The sequence below is a fragment of the Pimephales promelas genome, chromosome 14 (genome assembly GCF_988280905.1).
Source record: "Pimephales promelas chromosome 14, fPimPro1.hap1.1, whole genome shotgun sequence".
In the NCBI taxonomy this organism is placed as follows: Eukaryota; Metazoa; Chordata; class Actinopteri; order Cypriniformes; family Leuciscidae; genus Pimephales; species Pimephales promelas.
Genome location: NC_142782.1, coordinates 6,258,482 through 6,283,013, shown reverse-complemented (window position 1 = coordinate 6,283,013; position 24,532 = coordinate 6,258,482). Strand labels below are relative to the sequence as shown.

The window sequence follows — 24,532 nt, the reverse complement described above, 5'->3', positions numbered from 1 at the left end:
GGAAACAAAGACACCTACATCTTGGGTGCCCTTGAGGTAAGCTAAAACATACCAAAAATTAATTTCAACGTGAACTATCCCTTTAAAGATTTGAAGAACCACCTAACCCTAAGTTTTAAACATAAGCCTATAAATCATCCCAGTCCACAGGCAAGACTGATGCATCAATGCAGCTTGTTAAGTAGATTTGTGACAGTTGTCAGAAAACTGAAGAAAATTTTGGACAGTGGTCCTGCGTGTTTTGTAAGTTAGACTGATTAATGTCATGTGTTGGACAACAAAACTGAGCAATCAAAATCTCATTTATGACTTTCATTAATGGCGGGACCCAAGCAATATGCAGAGACCAGAGAATAATAAAGGAGGGGTCTCTTTTGGCTTCACGCAACCAACCCAACAGTAGTGGCTTTATTTAAGTCAAAATATTATTTAATATTGCTGAATCAAACTAAATACAATAAATTACACTAACAAACTTAATTTTTATTGGTTAAATGAAGTAAAACACTAATAAGGTTATCAGTACTTAGTATTTCAATAGATTTTTTTTTTTATATGTTCAAAATGAAGGAATGGCCAAGCTGAGGGGGGGTTATTGTTGCATATGGCAAGTAGTTTCTAATCCTCTTGAGAGAGGGGGTTGTCTTACTGAAATGCTTGGGTTGAATGAAAGAGAACAATGAGTTCATAGTTCAGACAATTTTGGTAAGGATGTCTAGTCCCAGAACACAGCATCATGTCACAAGCATGGAGGAGGGTTGAATCTAATGCAAACTACATCGTACAACCTACCAGTACTCAAAAACATGGAAGAAAGTTTATCCTACATGCTTAAGATAAACAGTTTTTCATGTTTTTGAGAAAGATTTGAGAAAAGAATTGGGAACAAATAATATGTAAAAGCTAATTGTTTTGAATTCTCGAAATAATGAAAACATACATTCATAATTTAGACAAACGTTCACCATCCTTTTATACATGTAAATCATTGAATTAATGAGAGAAACTAAATAAAGAAATATAAATCATCATTACATTCTGCACTAATCTGGAAAAAAAACACTTTTGAAAATGAATACTCTCTCTTTGTAAACTGAAATTGCTCCTGAAATCGTCACCTTTATTTAAATAGTGATGATTTTTTCCCCAATACAGATTGTTTCAAAGCAGCTTTACAATGATAACAGGAAAATAATGCAACGGAATTGGTTTCATCCGTACAGCAGATAGAAGAAAATAGCGTCATAGTCTAGTTAAATTAAAGCAACACTATGTCGTTTTTCAACCTTCATAATATTTTTCCAAGACCCTTGTGACGGTACATTGACTTACACTTTTACTTGCACCATGTAACTTTGGGTTTCAGGTATTAACCGGGGCACAAAAAGAACTACAACATTTGACTGCTTTGCGGCATACGTCACTTCCCCCACCACTTCCTCAAATTCGGACGTGAGAGGCCAACCAGCGTTTGTTTTCCGGCTTTCGTGCTTATGTTTTTTGTCATGGCTGAAGCAGTAACAAAAACTAAGAAGACAGGTTTTGTCGGAGGAGAATTGGAAGAGGAAAAGGGGGAGTGATCAAGTAAAAGGCCGGGTCAAAAGATCTTGCTGTATACTGTTTCAAGTTTACTGTTAATAAAAACTATAAAAAAAGCAGGCAATGTCATTATTTAGGTTTTCTATGTTTGTGATGGCTTTCATAAAATCATGACTGTGGCCATTGCCCATTGTTGATGCTGGATAAACAGCGAGTGTACGCGTGCGACAGTAGGTTGCGGTATAGGCTAAATTATTTACGACAGCAGTAATGGACAATTCCGCTTCCAACCTGTAGGGCGACCGCAGAGGAAAAGTTACTTGTCGTTGCTTTAATTAAGTTCAGAGATGGTTAATTTTTGTTATAAAAAATGTAGTTCATTTATAAATATAGGCTACTGTGTATAGCCGCTCTGGAGAAAACAGTGATGTCATCATCAAGTTCTCATAATGGTGTCAATGCTGGAAGATCAATAATATTGTGGAAAATTAAGTGTCCTCAACTAAGCAAGCCAACAGTAGAAGGAACCACAACTCCATCTAGGTGACAGAATGGAAAACAAAACCTTGGGAGAAACCAGACTCAGTTCTTCTCTGCCCAATGAATGAATAGTGTATGATTAAACTGGTTCCAAAGCGGCACCAACTCTTTGCTGGACTAGAACCGTTCTTTTAGCACGTCAGGTTTACGTCGGGGGCTGGGGCGGGTTTAGATGTGTTCTAAACATCTTTTCTGACCATCGCAAAGCCAGCAGAAACTACAGAAACACGCAAGCTTTTTTATTTATTTATTTATTTTTATTTGAAATAAGCAAAGAAGAAAACTGTCACGATATAGAACAAATAAATGGATAGAAAAAAGACATAACTTATCAGAAAATATTACATATCAAACGAAAAGATTAAAAGACTTACATATTTCAATTGTTTTTAAATTTTTCTTGGTACACGAGTTAGAGATAATCCCAAAGCAATGTACTTGCAAGCGTTTCTAGCGACATACACAGTGACGTAACGACGTCGTTTCCTGGGCGCGCTAGTCAGTGGAAAAACAAACAGGTTCTGAACGGGTTCGCAAGTTGAACCAACTCCGAACCAACTTTGAACCAGCACCAGTTCCGAACCAGTTCTTTTTGGGTGGAAAAGAGGTATGCAGGTTGCAATTTCAGGTTTGTAAAAACAGAATCAAATCTTCAGCACACGGTCAGTCCTTTCAATTAACATATGGGGCATACAAGCCATCTGGCATTGTGAGTGAACATAGAGAACTTCGCCCTTTCATATTTTGACTTTTTTTTTTTTAAATGAACTCTAAAGAACTGAAGATATTCGTTTCAAATCACGGCAAGAGCAACTAAAGAAATGGTTTGTATGCCAACTATTTAATTTTCAGGCTATAACCCATGACTCCTGATTATCTTTGGGAAGAAGTGAAAAACAAAAGCTAAACTCCCTGTTAAAATGAGTGAATTGCGGTTCCAGTCTGCGTCGCCGCTGAGTGTTTTGCTATTGTAGCTCTGTGTAATGTTATTTTTGAATCTCCATCTATTATCATTCTTTGTCTCAACTGCTAAATATAAATTAATCATTGCCATTTATTTCATATTATCTTACACATTAAAGGAACACTCCACCCATTTGCATTAAGCTTTCCATTGTTAGAAACCCATTGAATGGTTGTGCAACACTCTCTCATTTTCCCCTGAGAAGAGAGAAATCTGTTATTTACCTTTTTCACTTCCTCCTACAATGACGCAAAAATCGTCATTTTACGTCATTGTAGGAGGAAGTGTAAGAGGGGGGATTTCTGTAAAGACTACAAGCACTAGTCCCCACCCTTTAAAACCCGCCCATAGGGGGTTGGACCTAATGCGCTAACAGACTGATCAGTGCCAGTGCGTTTGATTTCACTGGGAGAAATTTTTTCAGTCCATTTTTGAAAATATGGACGAAGGTACTGAATACTCAGACGGATGCATTATGGAGGATTGGGATTACACATAGTGTCAGCCATCTTTTTTGGAAGCTAAGCTAGCAGACTCTTGTTCTGTGGAGAAAGCCACGTAGTAACTTTAGGGGTTACCGTCCTCTTTTTCCGGACATGTCCGGCCCTCGATGTCCGGGATTCAGCTTTTGCTTTCTGCAGATGCCATTCATTGTTTACGTGCACAGTGTTTGTTTCAATCTAACTGAATTAATTCTGATTGGTGAATCTGACTAGTGTTTACATGAACGCTAAACAAGTGATCGGTTGATGTGCCTTTCAACATTGCTAAGAAAATTGCCGCTCTTCCGTGAGAGAAACGAGACCGGTAACTTACGTCTCACAGGTGTCGCTGATCGGTAATCACGGCACCGGCCTCGCGCCGTTCTCCCGCGGCCCTCACTCGTCCTGCTCGCCCAACCCGGTCTCATCCCAAGACGTCATATAACTGACGTTTTGGGACGTCTTTTGACCATACGTCAATATTCGCCTTTTTAGGGCCCCCTTAAACGTCAGTAGATGAGGTTATGGGATCCTAACTCTACCCCAGACCTAAAGCTAACCCTAAACCTAACCCGTCACCTAACTGACGTTACAGGTAAAGCGTCAGTTGTATGACGGCCCGGGATCGCCATCTACCGACGTTTAAGGGGGCCCTAAAAAGGCGGATATTGACGTATGGTCAAAAGACGTCCCAAGACGTGACTTATATGACTTTTTGGGATGAGACTGTGTTAGCTCGCAACAGTAAACATGATGAATGGAGACTGTAGAACGCAAAAGCCGAATCTCGGACATTTTGGGCGATCTCGAAACACATTTTCGGGCAGACTCATCACAGAGACTCACTAGTAGCCTAGACTTGTTGTTTAACTACTGCGCGGTTACCGGTAGGTAGGGCAGCGGAGGAAGTGCATTCTGGGAGTTATATACATTTTCTGGCTTTTCTCAGTCTAGAAAGCTCCAAATTCAAAAATAATTTCACATTTCTTACCCATTTTAAATACACATTCAACTTTCCCGAGGTGGAATGACCCTTTAATATGACACATAGCTTTTAATGTTAGCATTTCGCTAGCCTGTTAACATGTTGTGTGTGCTGCTTACCATTTCTTTTCTCTCTTGCGCTCCATCTTTTATGAGTCCACCAAACAACTGTGGTAAATCGGAATCAATCAACAAACACGATGAATCGTGGCATCTTTGTTTTTGCACTACTTGCCACATGTTAAGTGCAGCCTTCTCTGTCAGCGGCGTGGGATTCTTAAGTGATGAACGCAGGGAAATTGTTAGGCTGACAGAGAATATTATAGAGACACTCATCTTTAGATAATATTTTGGGTGCAACTAGTTTAACGAGCCCTGTAAATTGTTCGGTTCCTTTGTTGTGCCTGATTTTAACTCTGTCAAATCATTACCCTCCCTGAGGGAGGCTTCACATTAATAGATCGTTATCCGTGCTAATGATGTCTGACTTCGTCAGTTAACTAAAAAACTATATTAAATAGCCTAGGTGTGTGAACTCTCAAGTACGATACATAAACTGCCCTGGCCCAATCCCTCCTTAAAGGGCTTTAATATTTTTAGGTCAAACCCTTCTTGTCTGTCAGTCATATAATGCAGGTCTATGGTCAAGAGCATGCACAGAGAAGTCCAAATTAAACATGATTTAATTACTCGTAAATGTAAGTACACATTGATGGCCTAAGACACAAACAAGCGGTTTGTGTGAGAAAACCAACAGTATTTATATAGTTTTTACCTCTTTTAATCAGTCACGTCCAAGAGATCTGAGGGCGCGGGCGCTTTGTGGCTGTGGTAAATCATGAAATCATGTTTAATTTGGACTTCTCTGTGCATGCTCTTTGAGGTGCAGGTGACCATAGACCTCCATTACATGACTGACAGACAAGAACGGTTTGACCTAAAAATATCAAAATTGAAACTACAGCGGAAACAAAGACACCTACATCTTGGATGCCCTTGAGGTAAGCTAAAACATACCAAAAAATAATTTCAAAGTGAACTATCCCTTGATTTTTTTGACGAGATAGCAGCCCTTGTCACTCAGTTGCTGATGTCAGCACACGTGTGTCAATTAAGTGATGTCCACATAATTACAGGGTTTCATTGGACAAATTTAGGGCAGACCTGGGCTGGATTTCCCGATAATGTTGTCTACGAAGACTCTAAAGATATAACTTAACTAAAGGTATACCATTTCTAGGTGTGTTACCTGAACTATAGACCTTACGTAGCCCCGCCCCTTTTCAGCGTTGCACTCGTTGCCTTTTGACTTCCGGTCTGTATCTCCACAGCGATCTTGCATAGGTATGAATGAACATTTCCCGGTCGACATTTGTTAAGACATCTACTTTACAATGATCATGATAAACATTACAATGTTCATGATACATTTTGTTACAATAAGTAAATCCACTTCACCAGCTAATTACCCCTCGACAGCGATGTCATAGAAATATACAGAGCGACCGCAAAACCGGAAGTTCAAAGACAATATTCTAAAGATGACGGCGCCCACGTTTCTCTGGTGCATAAGGTCTATACCTTAGGATGTTGCTTACGATATATACCTTCTTACACGTGACGTTACCAGGTGCTGTCCATGGCGATGGTGCTGAATTTGTTTACATCGATGGCTCGAGAATCAATTATTCACTCATGTAGGGGCTGTTTCACTGCGTTATGTGAGAAAGAAGTGGTGGAAACTGCATTTAACACAAAAATTCCAAACTAAAATAGCCTAGCCTACATATTTTAAAATGGTATCATACATTGCTGCCACAATGATGGCCCATTACAACTGTTTACTTGCTTTATTCTTTTGCCTTTTTTTTTCTGGAGTAAAACAGTAAGTAATTTGATCGGGGATTTTTACGCGGATGGAGGGAGAAAAACTCTGACATTCTGGATTCGGACGGCAATAAAAATCACAGACTAACCCTAAATGCTGAAAATACCGTATGACCCCATGATAAACAATTACTGTCTGAATAGGACTTAACTGACAGTATGCTTTGAAATAGCCCTGTTGGTGGCGCTGTTTTGTAGAACAACTATTAGCTGTATTGCTGCTACAGTTTAAGCAAACTCCCCACCACAACCATTCATTTTAAATAGATTTTAAGCCTTTAGGCCTTATGGTTTGCCAGCAGATATAGTATTGGATAATATAATTATCTGATTGATTGTCTGTCTTGTTGCCGTGCGGTTTGCGGCTTTAAGCTCGGTATAGCTTTCCGTTTTGAATCTCTTGCCATCATTCCTTGTTGTTTATATCGCTAAATATATCGTAGGCCTACTCATCAACCAGATATCTGATATTATCGTATTTGGACTGTCTCATTGATCTGACTTCGCTAGCTTTAATCTAAATCACTATTGCTCACAAAACACGGTAGCCTTCCACTAGCCTGTTAATCTGCCATTGTAGGCTACTTGCTGTCTTTTTTTCTCTTGCACGCTAGCGCCTTTTCGAGTCCATCAAACAACTGTCGTGAGTAGGATCAGTCAACAAACACAAGTGAGTCCAACCCAATCTCACGGCAATTTGTACAAATTACGAGGTGGCTAATTTGTACGAATTCATACGAATTCACTTGACTTCTCTGTCGGCGCCGAGGGGTTTACATGTGATAAATGCAGGGAGACAGTCAGGCTGACGGAAAAGATTTCAGAACTAGAGACACGCATCCGAACTTTAATCGAGGATAGTAAGAATGCAAGGGCTTTGGATCATGCTTTGGATGCGACTACCTTAGTGAACTCTGCACATTGTTCGGTTCCGGCCGTAAAGTGGGTGACCGTGAGAGTGAGACGCTGTAGTCGCGGGACAAAACACCGCTCTTCCGCTCCGATAACAACAATAAACAGGTTCTCTCCACTCAGTGAAGCACCCACTGAGAATCCTGTTGAAAGTGGCCTAGTTATTGGCGATTAGCTTACATTAGCTTACATCTATTTGATTAGATTACACGGAACGTGAAAATAGAGACACCAGCCACCATGGTCACATGTTCGCCGGGGGCCAGAGCCCCTGACATAAAAGCAAATTTAAAAGTCCTGGCTAATGTTAATCGGAAATTCAGTCTTGATAGATCCGGGCAAAATATAGTGATACTTATTGGTTTTCAGTGATCCTTCCACAAGATATAGCTAACAAGCCACAGTAACATTGGATCTGTTTTCCAGCTTCTCTCAAGGAAATGACTTGATTCATCACATGGTCAATTAGGATGACTCGTTTCATTAAAATCTTGTCTGTGCCTTCCGTTTCCCCCCTCTTCCATCCTGCTGTCCCCTTCCTCCTTGTACTCTTTCCACAATCCCTTCTTCTCCCCTTGGATTCTTCCATGCCCTCCTCATCTTACACTCTTTCCTTTTCTCTTTCTCTTTCAACCTGTTCAACTCAACCTCTCCCTTTCATCATCATTCCATGTGCACTTGAGAGTTTTGTTTGTTGATGAGTTTGGACAAATGTTACATGAATGTGTGTGATTTGTATAAAAACCAACAAAAAGAGCTGCAATTGTTTTCCCTGATATATAAAAGTCTTGAACTAGCCTACTGTAAATTGTGAAAATATTTGACAATGATGCATTTGTAATTTGTATGAAATTAATGAAAAGTTGAAAACGTACATGTTTACAACAATTAAAAAAGTGTTCAGTTAGTGAAAAACTGCAAATGGTTAACCATCGCTTTATAGCCTATCATTTTACTGTAAAATACTGTTAAAGTAAAACTATATGAATTAAATAAGTTATGGTGAAAAGGACATTTCCAGGAGGTCCTGTGTGACACGATATCACGTATATAAATGATTTTGCTTCTCATTTATGTAATCAGTAATGTTTTGTGTTTGTGTTACTTTGAATTCTATGGACTCTGATGTGACTTTCTGTTGCACCACCTGCCTTTTTGGTGGTTAACAGGAAATTTTAAGGTAAAAAGCAGATTTTAGTTTATGAAATAGATGGTTGTAAAATATACATTAATATGCCACATGCAATATGCCATTAATGAATTTCTGGCAACCACAGCTGACAGTATTTACTGTAAATTGATATGCGGACACCCCCATCTAATGAACAGATTTGGCTATTCCAGCGATTGCTGTGAAAAACATCTTAATTTAAAAAAAAGATTGTGATATTAACCGTAAAACACTGTAAAAATGCTACGGTGAAAAACTGTTCACTGTACACTACTATATACGGTAAATAACTGTGATATATATAATGGTACATTTAATGTAATTTTACTGTAATTTGCTGTTAAATTTACATTTAATTGTATAATTTACAGAGAAAAAAATGTAAATTGACATTCCCACAATTCCCTTTTTGAGTGACACTTCACATTTAATGTTTTTTAACAGTTTCTTCATATTTTTCTTAGTTTTTTTTTCTTATCAGTTATAAGTACATATTTATGTTGCAGTACATTTAATGTTGTTAAATTAATGCTTATTGCATTTTTTTAATTTCAACATGTTACCATGATGGTGTTTAATGTTTGTGTGAATGACACTGTGCAGCTTCTATATATTACGGTGGTATGAACTTTCTTATTATTTCTGGTTATAATGAGCTTTGATTAATCATTTGACTCCCATTACTGCTGTGATTGTTGGTTGTCAGTGTATTACAATTGAACAAAACAGATATTAATACTTCAAAAGGTCAGTAAATTGACATTATATATGTTAATGAAATGTGGCTTATTGCTGTAAAATTAAATATGGTTAAAAGTCTGTAAAACCTAAAATGTAAATACGGTTAAAAGTCTGTAAAACCTAAAATGTTGCTACGGTATTTTACAGTGTATAATGGTAAATACAGTGGTATTATAAATAATTACGTGTACACTTTATTTTAAGATGTCTTTGTTACACTGTCTTTACATATTTAATTACTGAGAAATATTAAGTTACGTACTAATGGGTTAGGGTTTGGTTTGGTTTAGGGTTAGTTGCATGTATTTATGCATAATTTATAGTTAGTAACTTCACAAAGTATGTAACAATGACATTTGCAAAATAAAGTGTTATGCACTTCGAATTATGCACTCTCTGAAGCTTGTTTCAACAAGTTTGAACCAGACTGAAAGTTGAAAAATCACAATTCTCTATAATGTTATGATGTTACAACATGTTCTCACTCGCAACTTGACACATGAACGCTTGTTGGGAGCAGAGCGTGTTGGGTTTAGCATTAAAGGAGTAGTTCACTTTAAAAAAAAAAACTTTTGCTGATAATTTACTCACCCCCATGTCATCCAAGATATCCTGTTTTCAGTTAAAAAGAAATTAAGGTTTTTGATTAAAACATTCCAGGATTTTTCTCCATATAATGAACTTCAATGGGAACCAAACGGTTCAAGGTCCAAAAGACAGTTTCAGAGCAAACTGTTCAAAGGGCTTTAAACGATTTCAGACGATGAATTCAGATCAATGTCTTATCAAGCGAAACGATCGGTCATTAAAAAAAATAACAAAGTTTAAGTTTTATAAGCTGGTCGCCTTGCTCTGTTCTGTTATGCGCATTTGTGACTCTCCTGCTTGAACTCGTTTATCAAAATGAACGAATCTTTTTTTTTTCGTGTCATTTGGTTCATTTAACGAACAAAATGAATAGGTTGACTCGGGAAACGATTCGTTCATTTTGATGAACGAGTTCGAATATTAGAGTCACAAGATCGGGTTGTCACAAACACTCATCACACCCTAACAGAGCAAGGCGACCATTTGAGCTTGTAAAACTTAAACTTTGTTGTTGTTGTTTTTTTAATGAGCGATCGTTTCGCTTGATAAGACCCTTTGATTCTTATTCTCATTCATCATCTGGAATCGTTTAAATCCCTTTGAACAGTTTGCAGTTTGTACTGAAAGTGTCTTTTGGACCTTGGACCGTTTGGTTCCCATTGAAGTCCATTATATGGAGAAAAATCCTGGAATGTTTTCATCAAAATCCTTAATTTCTTTTCGACTGAAGAAAGAATGACATCTTGGATGACATGGGGGTGAGTAAATTATCAGTAAAAGTGTTTTTAAAAGTGAACTACTCCTTCAAAGAAAAACTAAATACTGAAAACCTATTAGTACCACATAGACAAATTGTAATGGGTATTCTAAAGATATATTTTTTCAATATAAAAGCAGCATTCAAATGTTAACAGCATTTGTATTTCTGAATAAGGCAACATACACTATTTCAGTGAGCATTTATCTTTAGATCTGTGGCAGACGATAAAGACCAAGTAACAAAAAAGAAGAGTGTCTTAACATGCTAAATACCGTTAACTGTCATTAGTAACCTCCCCCACTCTTATATTCAAATGGTTTTCGACATAGGGTTTTGTGCAGCATGTGCAGCTCATCTTACTGGATTTTGCTCCTTAAAACTACCTTGTTCCCACGTACTGGATTGAGTTTAGACAAAAGGTCTCTATGTGAGTGTACGCTATGATGCCACAGATGGGGCACCCACGCTAAAATACAAAAAAGGAACAAAAAGAGTTGTAACTGAACGCATCTTAAGTGAAACATTGGCTGACACGCTCCCTAAAGGACCCTTGGGGGAACGGGGCGCGTGCAGGGCACTTGGTGATTACCAAAAGAGACATCGCAACTCTGACGCTCCCTTGTGTTCATTTTATTATTACAAACGCATAGCTTACATACATGTGTAAAAATAATAAAACAAGAACTAAAATAAAACATATGTCACTCTACTGAAATTGCATATCACTAGCTGACATAAGATTAACTGGGTATGTTTCGCAGCCTCCGTTTCTTTGTTTTTCCTTTAATAGCCTAGCTGTATTTTGAACACGTTTTGCATCAGTTTGAATATAATAAAATTGCTATATCTGGTATATTATCCAACTATAGGCGCGTCTCAAGCAGAATAGCATATGAATGGCGCTTTTCATATTAAAAAACAGCGGCAGGTCTGCGCGTAAAATAAACGAATAACGCTTCTCTTTTGTTAGATCATTTGTAATCCAAAACCATTGACGTGGCGCATGCAGATGGGCCAACGACGCCAAAAATGCTTTTAGAAAACAACGAAAGACTGGAACTTTTGAAAGATGAGGGGCACAAGTTACACCATCATTAAAAGGGGAGTTGGTTGAGGGGAGGCCATCTGGAGACCTCTACATGACGCGTGCAGGACGCGTGGATCCCATGGGGCTCCAAGGTCCCCTAGCTGAAATATTTGAAAACCCGATCATGGGTTAAACGTCTTTTTGGTTTTCATGTAGATAAACATAGTCTAAAGGAAAATATAACACACAACAGGCGTGCGTACGCAAACATAGTTTTTGTTGCATAGTCCACGTCCTATAATTTAAAACAAACAAATTAACGTGGACCATATGCTTGAAGACAAGCATTATACGCCAAATCAATGTTTGTTGAATGTAGTGATCACATATTGGTTTGCATGGCAACTTCGGTCTGCTGGGGGACGCGTGCGCACAACCCCTCCCCATGAACGCCAGCGGTATAGCTACAGGTGTAAGACGCACGTCATCATAGACAGAAAAGCTATTGTTTGTCAAAATTTACAGACAGATGTTACTTTAAAACGGCGTGGCTTGGGAATCTGTCTGTTTTATTTAAATTATAAATGCTTATCCCGCCCTAAACTGGATCCCAATCCCGTGTCCTTACGCGTCACCAGCTTCCCTCTACTTCTCATTAACATGTTTTCTTCGCAAGCATCTATTTGATAGAACAATAGAAAAAGCATTTTCAATAAGATATAACGTTAAATAATAGATGTAAATTGTTCATAAACAGTTTCAGGCTTTTATTCCGCTCAACAGTGAAAAAGGCGCGTAAAGACGCATTAACATATGTTGAAAGATTGGGTAAATTAGTCAAATAATAAATATAAATAAACTAAGGGTAGTTTAAATATATAATAGCATCTCTCAGTCGAAATATAACATGATGGGTGAACGAGCAAAAATTAAATTACAGCAGGCTATATCGAATAGGCAATAGGAAGTTGTGTAATATCAACTAATATAATATATGTTGGTTAATAGATTTTCAAACTGAGATTAAAAGTGAAAAATTATGTATACACGCTACAGACGCGTCCTTTTGTTCTACAGTCTAAAGTTATTTGACCAGAGGAGTTGTTTGAGGCGTGGGGGGCGTTCCCATGACGCGCCGGTCAGGAATAAAAACCCCGCGCGGGTCCTCCATCCAGCATACGATCTTCCCACAGCAACCTCACCATGACTCCCAACGCAACTGCTGTATCTGCTCTGTCTTATGCGCCCCGCACCGTGGCCATGAGAAAGGAGGCAAACGAACTGAGAAAAACCTTAAAACCATTACTGGAAAAGAAACGACGAGCGCGCATCAACGAGAGCCTCGACCGATTAAAAGCGCTCATTCTCCCGCTCACAGGCAAAAATGTAAGTTTTACGCATATGTTAAACGCATGATAATTGGATAGTCCGTCTTCAACGTGAAGTGCTGATGTGTAACGTTTTTTTTTTTGTTCTCTATTTCAGAATTGCCGTTATTCTAAACTGGAGAAAGCTGATATTTTGGAGATGACCGTTCGATTCCTGACTGATATTCAATCCACTCCTTCTAAAGGTCAGTTTTCTTCAGATTGGCTATCTTTTCCATTTCGACTCATATAATGTTCGTCTGATGTAAACTATTTTCAAAGTAAACTAAACTGTATGCCTGTTTATTGTTTGCTTACAGATGGTGCCGTTAGTTTTAAAGAGGGGTACACAACCTGCATGCAGCGCGTTTCAGCTCGCATCGCGCAAACCAACATCGACACAGAAACGCGCCATCGCGTCAACGAGTTCCTCCAGCGTTCCACGACGCCCAATACACCGGCCTGCCAGAACTGCTGTGCACAGAGCTCCAAAATGATGTCACAAATCCAGCAAAAACTCCTGAATTTGAAATCTAGCAGCTCAAGAATCCAAAACCCCAAAAGCAACGCTGAGATTCTCAGTCAACAGCCCGTGCCAGTGATCACCGACGCGGAAGTTTGGAGACCTTGGTAGATCTAGGCTACCACACAAATGACTGTTATCAGAATTGTACATATTTGCAACCTATGTCTCTTTTAAAACGTAGGCAACTTGATGATGAAAACGAGTCATCAAATAACATATAAGTATTGTATACTTGTTTTTTTCCCCACAGTCCAGTCTATAGTAATGGAACAGACCCGTTTAAATAGTTTTGTTTTCATAAAGATCCTGCGCGTGACCTGTACATAACGTGGTTATAGATTTATTCCCCATTGCGGGTTAAATCGTCGGTGGCTCTTGAAAACGCCTTGTAAAACCCCATGGGTTATTAATGGTAAAAGATTTGCGCTTCACACTTCAGTATCCTGAGTTGGTGCGGATTATTTAATTGTAAGCACTGTGTTGTTCACTGAAATCTCTTTTTTGGGTGGATGTGCTAATACTATGTATTTGGAATACTTGTTTATACATGTGTTGTGCTATATACTTTATAATAAAATTGCGGCATACACAGCTGGTTTCCCTTGCGTCATTCTTTCTGGACAAATAGCTAAAGTCAAATAAAAATGGGGTTAAGAGCACAAACAGAGCTTGTCCACAAAGGAAAAGCATGGACTCGCTACAAAAACATGATTTGGGCGCGTAAATGAAGACAATGAGTAGCCTAGCTATTATCACATTGAATATCAGATAAACACATGGGCCTATGCTTATTCTTTGAATGAACCATGAAGAACAAAAAAGCGTCTTCTAAATCAGTCTTAATCTGGTCTTAATAATCATGAAATGTGTTTCTAGCACGTTTAAATAAGTGAAAATAAATATTTATGTGCATATAATACGCAGTTTTCGCTTGCATATGATAGCACTTTATGACGTGTAGCCGACGTACCCACACCACTTATACACAAGAGGTTAACAGTGCGCATAATATGCACGTAAAAACTCATTCGCGTAGAAATTTCACGATAAATACAAAGCGTGCTATATAGAGAAGCATTATTTTGCAATAAAGAAATGCAAATGAAAAGTGACAGCTTGACAGCGTCCTCTTTATGAACGCTTGTAGGAAAACCTGGTCTCTGCTACCACCTTTCGGTGGTTTAGTTCAACTGTAGAAAAAAAAAGAAAAGAAACGAGTTTGTGTAAAACATTGTTACTCAAAGTATATACATGTTGGCATGGGCGTAATTTGCGGGGGGTTAGGGGGGTTATGACCCCCCTCAAAAATCAGACCCAGCTAATATAACCCCCCGAATATCATCACATCATTCAGATTAGAATAGATTCCGAATCATTCAGATTCCGACTTAATATTAAATACATTTTGCCAACAAGATAGATAGTATCATATTTTAATGTACCCTCTGCCCACCGCACCGACTTGGTATTACCCAACCCGCTTTCTCTACCAAGTTTGTTTAGCCTACTATGTTGCGCAGTCGCTGGGATGAATGGTTTGAGGAAATAGCTGAAGTTGCATGCTAACGGATAGAAAGATGGAAAGGACATTGAAAGGCAGCCAGACAAAGATTTTTTAATTGTTGGTCGGCTCCGAGAAAGGAAAAATCCTGACCAAACGGAGCTAAGTTAGCCCCATTGCTAAGTTTTCTCAAAGTGCGGCGCGACGAGTGGGCACGACAAACAGGTTTTGTGCCCATCTTTTTAATTCCTTTATTTATTGACCATACACTCAAAACAAAACAAAGACACATTTAAATGTAAACCTTACTTAACCTTTTCACACGTACCGGTAAGTTTAAAAGTTTTTCAAGGCGACCGTTATTGATCGTAGTATCATTTTATGGTTCCCATGGAGACGCGTCCTTGCTTGTCACACCGCAGCCACAACAGCTGAATGACTGGTGATCTGCTTTTATTTATTTTTTTATTCAGAATTTCACAATTTGCAAGCTATATTAGGATCTTATATTCCGATTGTCAAATATGTGCAAGTGGATGTGTTTTGTTGTTAAAACACCTTTGCTGTAGGCTATGCGCAACTTATTTTAGGTAGCATCTTATACGAACATTATTAGGAATTTGCCACCTTCAGCTCAATTTGATATTATTATTATGATTTTATTTTTTGTTCTTTTAGCATGGAGTTTGCAAAGTGACAAAATGAATCAAAGCACAACTAACGTTAGTCCACAATTTTCTCAGTTTCTGAATTTTATATTATTAGAGGCTATATAAATGCAAACACAATTTTTCTATCTACTTTTGAGTCGTATTTCATGCAAAGTGATAATATAATTGCACTTTCTTTTTTCTCTATTTGAAAGTTTTTAATGCTGTTATTGGATGTTAAGTTTTTACAATGTGATGTTAATAAAATACATTTTAACAGTTAAACTTAAAGCCTAGTTCAACCTTAACATGTTGTTAAGTTGATTGGGGACAGGTGGGGCTCGGAACCCTTTCCTACTTCAGAAGTGGGGAATAAAAGTATCACAATGTATTTCTAATACAGGAACGGCAAATTAGCATGTTATCATTTACAAAAGAAAATTATTCAATAAATAAATAAATTAATAAATATGGCGCGAGTTTAACCCCCCCAATGGTAGACCCAAAGTTACGCCCTTGCATGTTGGTAAACCTAAAGTTAATGTATAAACGTTTGATGTATATTTTATTATATAAATATGTGTATATTTTATAATGTTATAATAATATAACGTTAATAATACAACGTTATAATACTGTTATATATATTTTTTTTTACATATTATAAATGTATATGTATTTTATTATATAAAAACGTCTCTTTTATTATATGAACGCTTGCAGGCAAACCTGGTCTCTGCTGCCACCTTTCGGTGGTTAAGTTCAACTGTGGAACCCCCCCCCCCCCCCCCCCCCCCCGAGTTTTTATTACATTAATATTGATACTCAAAAATGTAGGCTATATACATGTTGGTAAACCTAAAGTCCAGAATGTATAAATTGTTGATATTTATATATTTTTTTTTATATAAAAACGTTTCTTTGGTTTATAGAGAACAACAAAGGGACAGTTTAAGCTAGTCCATCTCCACATGTGTAACCTTCCGCTAATAAACGAAAGCAAACTTTCTGAAAACAGTTTAAGAATCGATAAACGATTCGCGCCCTGTACATAAGCTAAATAATCAACAACAGTTTGATTTTCATCATGTCTTACTTATAGGCTACCACTGCAGTGGAAGAAGCCTGGCCAATCGATTTTATCCTTCAAACCTGCAGCTCTCGCTCCGCCTGACTCAGTCTATTTCACTACGACACACGGAACCGGGGTCAAAGACGAGCCTCGACGCAAGCTCATATAATGTCTACTTCAAATGCACAAGCGGCATCATCCATTCAGATATGCAGGTAAGACGTTTTTATGTAGCTCTAACCTTTAGTGGCTCAATGAATGGATCTGAATTTTTACGTCCGGTAAAGCGGCCCAATAGCCTAATCCGCCTGCTCCACAAATAGAATAAGATCATTTTTTGTTCTACCTAACACGTTTTACAGAGAACGAAATATTTGGACGTTACTTTTGTTTATTGCATATGACTAAAAACAGGTTTCGGATGCTGGAACTTTTTTTTTCTCTCTCACACTGTCGTTCATACCCGGTACATCGTATGTCGCATGTGATGACCTCAACAGGGATGCTGACGTAGAGCCCTGACTGAAGCAAGGTTATCTAGGCGGTCAAGAAAGAAAATTTATATTCTAGAGAGGTATACGGGATTTAAATAGCGTGGTATAGCCTATTAGATTAAGCTATGATTATAGTTCTAGAGAAGCGGATCATTAAATAAACTGGTAAATAGAAAGTAGAAATGAAATCGAAAGGGCTGTTATGCGTGATATTTTCATAGTATAAATGTCGGCGCTCGCGTGTTTATCCCTTTGTTTCAGTAATCAGGATTAAATGTTTAAAAAGCCCGTGGATAGCCGATAGCGCGGTGACAGAGGCTACTTCTTGTCATTCGATGCTCAAGCGCGACTGCCCTCTCGTGCTTGTAAGCGGTATAACCTGCAACCATGTTCAAATTTTATGAGATTTTGACTGTTTCGGTATTTGTTGTCACGTGTCACGCAGTTTGTGTGTGAATTTGCTAATATGTTACTATCTAATGGTGCTATGAGACACAAACAACTCCAGCACCTGTGGAAACTAAACTGGGGGGCCAGAAAGCCGAATTCTACATCAAGGTTGTTTGTATTTTATTTTTATTCTGGAAACATGCTAATGCTATAATGTATAATTCTGTTTTTTGCAAACCTGATTTACTGATGAAAATCCGCGTTGGTAATCTCAACAACAACTTTAATCCAAACGACTGTGATTGGTTAATCCTAATCAACGGTGAGAAAATGAACAGGTATCATGTGACAACAACACGGTAGTGTTGCAGCAGTGGTCTAGAAAGTAACAATGAGACTGAATGTCATTAATTGTTAATTTTCGCATAGTACAATTGTATATATATATATCAAGAATAGAAGATATTTTGACCAGTAAGTTTCCACGTTTCCGTCAAATCTGACTCAAATAGTTCGTAGGTTAAGTTGAAAAGTTTGTTTGTAAATACCAATATTGTTTTCCCGTATGATTATGTGGTGAAAGAAAGACTGAATGATAATTTTAAAAAAAATTTATAAGTCACTTATAATTTTGATAAGTGTATTATAAGCAAGTTATATCCTTCTATTGTGTTAGTTTTTGCTTAAGTGCATTTCACGACGATAACCTCATAGACTTCAGTATACTGGTGCATTAAAGGCCAAGTTCACCCAAAAATTAAAAATAGGTCTTCAATGACACCCTCGTGTCGTTTCAAACCCATAAGACTTTGTTAATCTGTCCCTCACTTATGTTGAAGTCTGTTCCCCATATGTTTAGGATATATGTTTAGAATTAGACAGTCCATAGGAAATGGGATACAGACTTCTTTGACAGTCCATACAACTATCTAGAGCAGTTAAGTCCAAAATATCTTAAGAGACAATTGCTTTATATTATTGAATTGATGGAATTTAGGTTTTTACTTGCATATAAACATTGACCAGCAAACATAAACAGAAACTCAAGCGCACTCGAGTGATGATGAACAAATGTTCTTCTTGCACAAGTCAGTTGAACATGCTTGACTTTCCGTTTACCATAACTGGGCTCTACCATGGTAGTTGAACAAACATACGTTATTTGTTTCAAAACCAGACAAGTTTTAGTTCACAAAACCAAAGCTGATAGAAGAGCAACTTTGACTGAGGTATGCAGCGAAGCATTTGTGAAGCCACAACACGCACAACCTTGAGGCGGATGGGCTACAACAGAATAAGACCCCACCGGGTACCTCTCATCTCCACTACAAATAGGAATACGAGGCTACAATTTGCAAGAGCTCACCAAAATTGGACAGTTGAAGACTGGAAAAATGTTGCCTGGTCTGATGAGTCTCGATTTCTGTTGAGACATTCAGATGGTAGAGTCAGAATTTGGCGTAAACAGAATGAGAACATGGATCCATCATGCCTTGTTACCACTGTGCAGGCTGGTGGTGGTGGTGTAATGGAGTGGGGGATGTTTTCTTTGGCACACTTTAGGCCCCTTAGTGCCAATTGGGCATCGTTTAAATCCCACAGCCTACCGGAGCATTGTTTATGATCATGTCCATCCCTTTATGGCCACCATGATGTACCCATCCTCTGATGGCTACTTCCAGCAGGATAATGCACCATGTCACAAAGCTCCAAATTATTCAAATTGGTTTCTTGAACATGACAATTCACTGTACTAAAATGGCCCCCACAGTCTCCAGATCTCAACCCAATAGAGCATCTTTGGGATGTGGTGGAACGGGAGCTTCGTGCCCTGGATGTGCATCCCACAAATCTCCATCAACTGCAAGATGCTATGGGCCAACATTTCTAAAGAATGCTTTCAGCACCTTGTTAATCAACGCGTAGAATTAAGGCAGTTTTGAAGGTCAAACACAGTATTAGTATGGTGTTCCTAATAATCCTTTAGGTGAGTGTATAGAGACTTGAACATGTAACAGTTTTATATATCGATTCCAAATCTTATTTATATATTTTTGTTCATTTAAACTAAATATTTAAAAATGATTAAACTAAAATTGATCTTGCGTAATGGATAATAATAAATCATATAAAATAATTATAATTGTAATAAATAATCATCGCTAAAAGGCAGACAATTTTGTATTTAAAAATCATTTACTATGTTGGCCTAGTGAAACTGGGGGAGTGACTTTCTGTCAGACGTTTCACGTTGCTCAAGGCTGACGTCCCACCCAGAACATGACCTGCCTCGGGGCAAGGTTAGACGTGAAGCGCAAGTTATGGTGCAATGTATTCTGCTAAAAGATGAGCCAGTTTCATGGTGCCCGATAGGTGCCGCAAACTAAACTGAAATGTGTGTGTTCATGAAAGTTTGCATGTGAATAAAGGCCTAAATTCAATTTGTTTATCATCAAAATCCAAAAATTTGGATTGATCTGCTCAATTCATAGATTGGATTTACGATCCCTTTATCGCCTTTTTGAAGCGTCAAATAGTTGTGTGGACTGTCAATGCAGGGACAGAAATCTCTCAAATAATTTGTGTTCTGAAAATGAACTACCATTTCATTTGGAACATGAAAGTGAGTAATTGATAACACTTTTATTTTTGGTTGAACTAACCCTTAAACACATAGTCCAACCCTGTTCCTGGAGGCACACCAACATTGTGCGTATTCTCATCAAACACACCTGATTCAACTCATCAGCTCATAACAACTCATAATCAGATTGGTTATGAGCTGATGAGTTGAATCAGGTGTGTTTGATTAGGGGGGCAAAGAATACGCCGCCAGGAACAGGGTTGGGAAACACATTTTTGTTCCTGGCTGTAAATATATGATTTTTTTCAATTTATATTTCCAGAGTTTACAGAATAAACATCATAATTGTGTGTGACATATGGTTTATAATGTAGTTCATTTTCCTTCACATTGCATTTTGCTATAACGCACAGTCAGTATAAACAAACACATTATATTCACATGCAAATGTTGCGCAGATACCACATTTACTCAGACGTGACCAAATTTACTTAGCAGCCAGGGTGAATCACTTAGTGCGGTTAGATCCATTTTGTTAGTGCTTAACAAGTCAGGGCCCGTATTCATAAAGAATTCTAATGCAAAAAGTAGCTCCTAGTGACAAAATTCTAAGAAAATTCTTATAAATGTGGGCGCTTACTCTTAAAATTAAAGAAAAAATCCTAGTAAAGAAAAAAGTAATTTAGAAAGAATCTTAACCCTTAAAAGAGGTCTTAAAGTCAAAATTATTAGGAGTACGGATGAGGACTTTTAAGAGGCTTAAGAGTTTCTTTAGCAGAGGAGAAAATGGCAGAAGAAACGTGTTGCAATAGATGACGGTGAGTTAATAAGATTTTATTCCTTGTTTGCTATATTAACACCAACATTCAAACCACCACTTAAATAGACAGCAATCAGTGTAATTGGAAAGAGTGGAACATTTTTTTAGCATTCTAAGCCAATCAAATACCATAGGAAATTAACATGGTAAAAAAAAATATTTATATATACATAATGCCTATAATGTATATATAAATCAGTGTGTGTGTGTGTATGTGTGAATAAACTCTATACTTAAAATTGCTCTTTTGTTCCATCTTGGACAACCAACCAATCACAGCCTTCAAAAGAGTGTGTCATAGCAACGGGATCAACCCTGCCTCCTCACTAAGATGAAAGTTTTTCCTTACTCAAGGTTGCTCTCAGATCAGTCCTGAATCGCTCTTAAGCTAAGACTCCTACGTAAAAGTTTAAATTAAGCTAAATTAAGAGTTTTCTTCATGGATATGGGCCCAGGTCATTTTGTTACAGTGTAAAAAAGCCAATATGCTACATTTTATTGAGCCTGGCATTTTGTTTCTGAGAGGGATCAGATGCTTTTTTCATAATCCTCATATTCCAAGGTAGGATATTTGCTTTTGTGCATTTTGTTTCGCAAGACACAATTAAAGTATCAGTGATGGGGGGAAAAAACAACTTGAACCAAATTACATGTTATATACTGTGTCTCTTTTGAGCTATTTTAGTGAGCTAAAGTAATGCAAACTGAATACAAAACAAGTTTTTGCGTGTGATGTGACCAATATAGTTAAGACAGTTGACAGTATGGCGTAGACACAACAGCATGACACCAAAATGACTCAATCCTTGGTACTTATTTGTAAAAATTTCTCAATATCCAAAAGTGCAACGTTTCTGGTAACACTGAAGTGATAATATCATGGGAAAGTTTCTTGTATCAGAGTGGGTGAAGGAACAAGAGATTTTTGCTTTTAATGATAAACTGTGATTTGATCAATCAGTCGACAGAAATCTGAACATTTCTGAAAATCCTGTACTGGTTGTTTAGATGGTTAATATGAAAACATGAAATATTGTAGTAAGCGAACGATTTAAAGTGGGTTCTTTTCACTACATTTTCCATGTCCGTTACCTGTCAATAATGTATTCGGATCACATCTATCCCCAAAATCAGAAATGAATAATATTTTTCCTAAAAAAAGGAAGCCAATTGTTAGACCTTTATTTTTATTTTTGCATTGTGACACTTTAATGACAGTTAAGCATCTTTTTACTTCAATGCGAACAAAAATGACATTTTCTAAATTGTATATTTTTCATCAGCATGGTAGTATGTGTAAAGAACTTGAAAAATACTTCATTACTTGAGAACTCTATTTCATGTCTTTCAAGTGCTATTGAAACTAGGGCTGTCAAACGATTAACCGTGTTTAATCGCAATTAATCGCAGCCAAAATAAAAGTTTGTGTTTACATAATATATGTGGGTGCACTGTGTACTATAATTATTAATACACACACATGCATGTATATTTAAGAATAAAATATTATTTATATTTAAAATATTTATATATAATATAAATTAAATTTAAATCGACAGTATATACGAAGAGTTCAGATGCAAAAGCCTCTAAATGTCATTTGAAATTTTCTTCTTGAATGATGATTTTTATCAAACTTGTATATTTAAGTTCAGAAATTTCACTTAAATAACAATTAATAGGTAATCATCATTGCCATTTAAGTGAAATCACTGAACTTAAATATACAAGCTTGATAAAAATGATCATTCTAGAAGAAAATTTCAAATGGCACTTAGAGGCTTTTGCATCTGAACTCTTCATACATGAAAATATTTCTTAAATATATACAAGCGTGTGTGTATTTATATATATAAAATAATTATACACAGTGCACCCACATATATTATGTAAACACAAACTTTTATTTTGGATGCGATTAATCGCGATTAATCATTTGACAGCCGTAATTGAAACATAATACTTTAACATTTAATCCTTAACGCAATGATTTGTATTAATTACTTATATACAACAGAGGCATTAGCAATATGATACAAGACAGATGTTTAATAAACAATTTTTAGTAATTATTTTTTACTAAAAATCAGGTTAAATAATTCTTGTAAGTATTAGTGGAAGTGTAGACTGTCTACTGTTGCTAAATATAGTAGCTTTGCACATAATTATATAACGTGTCATTGTGTTTATTTTACAACAGAGTCGAAATACAGTCAAGTCAAGTCAACTGAATCCTAACTAGGTTTAGAACTAATATAATAGTTATTTTCATTTTAGTTAACATCTAGTGTGTTCTAGTCACCTTGTACTGTACTATTCAGGACAAAACTGCAGCGAATGTGTCATTGATTGAATACCCACAGAATTTGAATGAAGATGGTGGGTGGAGTCTGAGTCAGTGTGGAGATGATGTCATGAATGAGTTGATGTGATGGAGGAAATGAAAGAAAGGATGTTACTATCGCTGAAAGTCACTGTTGTGTTGGGAACTTCTCAAGACTCTCTCGTCTATCTTTTAAGTCATGGCTTCTCACTATGAGCTCAGCAGGTAGAGTTGACTAACAGACACATTATCATACTCTTCTAAACACACACTTGTTCATATTAATCCAGACATAGACACTTTCATGTTCTTCCAGATTTTCAGCTTTGTGTGTTTGTAATATTGTGTTTGACATGGATTTTTTTACGTTCAACAAATCAATTAAGTTAAGTTTGTTGTTTCATGGAGGTTTAATATCGTCTTGGGGTAATATGACTTGGCAGAATTTCTTCCCTAACTGGTTTTGGATGTTTTTGTTTCACTGTATGACTATGTTGTCATTTGTTGCGTCATTTGAGCTTGAATGCTTTTTTTTCCAACTTATGTCTTTAATTATGACACTAATACACCTCATACTGTATATGACAGTCCATTTTTAGAGTAGTTATGAATATGTAATCCCTCTAAGAATATATTAAAATATATAGGATCAAATGTTGCATCTCTGACTGACAAACTGTTTGGAATGCACAGAGACAGAAAATGAGTGAAATGCAGCTTCAATAGGGCTAAACAATAGAGATTGGAACTTATATAAATATAATTATTGACTATAGTAACACTTGCAGTCATATACTGTATGAATTAATCGAGTCTTGAAGCCTGTGATGTAATTTAATATTTTTTAACGGATAAAATCTGTGAATTGTTACATTCAAAAGTATAAATGTTGGTCAATACTCAATAAATAAATCTCTATGAAGCCTAGAAATGATTTTTTTTTTTTAAATCTTAAATCTTTCAGGATCATGCGTCCTGATGATGCCAACATTGTTGGTAATGTTCATGGTGGCACTATCCTGAAGATGATTGAGGAAGCAGGGTGCATCATTGGCACACGCCACTGCAATACTCAAAATGGGGTGAGTTCCTCTTCCTCATATCCTTTAGTCTTACAGTTCAACATTGGTACCACTATCTTTCTGTTTTGTGTGCTTTTCTACAACAGATGAGCATGGTAAAGAAAGATGTAACTGATGGACATTCTGAT

General features: G+C 37.1%; 2 protein-coding genes across 9 annotated transcripts in view; both read left to right on the top strand.

Moving 5' to 3' along the window:
- Nucleotides 1-12,520: 12,520 nt before the first annotated feature.
- On the top strand, nt 12,521-14,064 carry hes2.2 (hes family bHLH transcription factor 2, tandem duplicate 2). The gene is made up of 3 exons (XM_039663787.2): nt 12,521-12,981; nt 13,081-13,168; nt 13,283-14,064. Exons 1-3 carry the CDS (start codon nt 12,799-12,801, stop codon nt 13,594-13,596), a joined length of 585 nt encoding a protein of 194 aa, XP_039519721.2. The 5' UTR covers nt 12,521-12,798; the 3' UTR covers nt 13,597-14,064.
- A 959-nt stretch (nt 14,065-15,023) lies between these two features.
- Nucleotides 15,024-24,532, top strand: part of acot7 (acyl-CoA thioesterase 7) — a 93,840-nt gene continuing 84,331 nt past the window's right edge. For 2 of the 8 annotated variants that reach the window (XM_089119328.1, XM_039663774.2), the window contains exons 1-3: nt 15,024-15,214; nt 16,742-16,926; nt 24,287-24,404. In XM_089119328.1, coding sequence (XP_088975454.1) covers nt 16,880-16,926; nt 24,287-24,404 — 165 coding nt within the window. In that variant the 5' untranslated portion in view covers nt 15,024-15,214; nt 16,742-16,879. Of the gene's footprint in view, nt 15,215-15,405; nt 15,432-16,741; nt 16,927-17,611; nt 17,764-23,390; nt 23,548-24,286; nt 24,405-24,532 lie in introns of those variants that run through there. The other 6 variants (XM_039663780.2, XM_039663779.2, XM_039663775.2 and 3 more) reach the window with 5 other exon arrangements.

What these genes read in the sequence shown, in the direction of transcription:
- hes2.2 (XM_039663787.2), top strand. Translation starts at nt 12,799, where the DNA reads ATGACTCCCAACGCAACTGCTGTATCTGCTCTGTCTTATGCGCCCCGC. An exon ending in TCCCGCTCACAGGCAAAAAT is followed by an intron (nt 12,982 to 13,080) that starts GTAAGTTTTACG and finishes TCTCTATTTCAG; the next exon opens with AATTGCCGTTATTCTAAACT. An exon ending in TCAATCCACTCCTTCTAAAG is followed by an intron (nt 13,169 to 13,282) that starts GTCAGTTTTCTT and finishes GTTTGCTTACAG; the next exon opens with ATGGTGCCGTTAGTTTTAAA.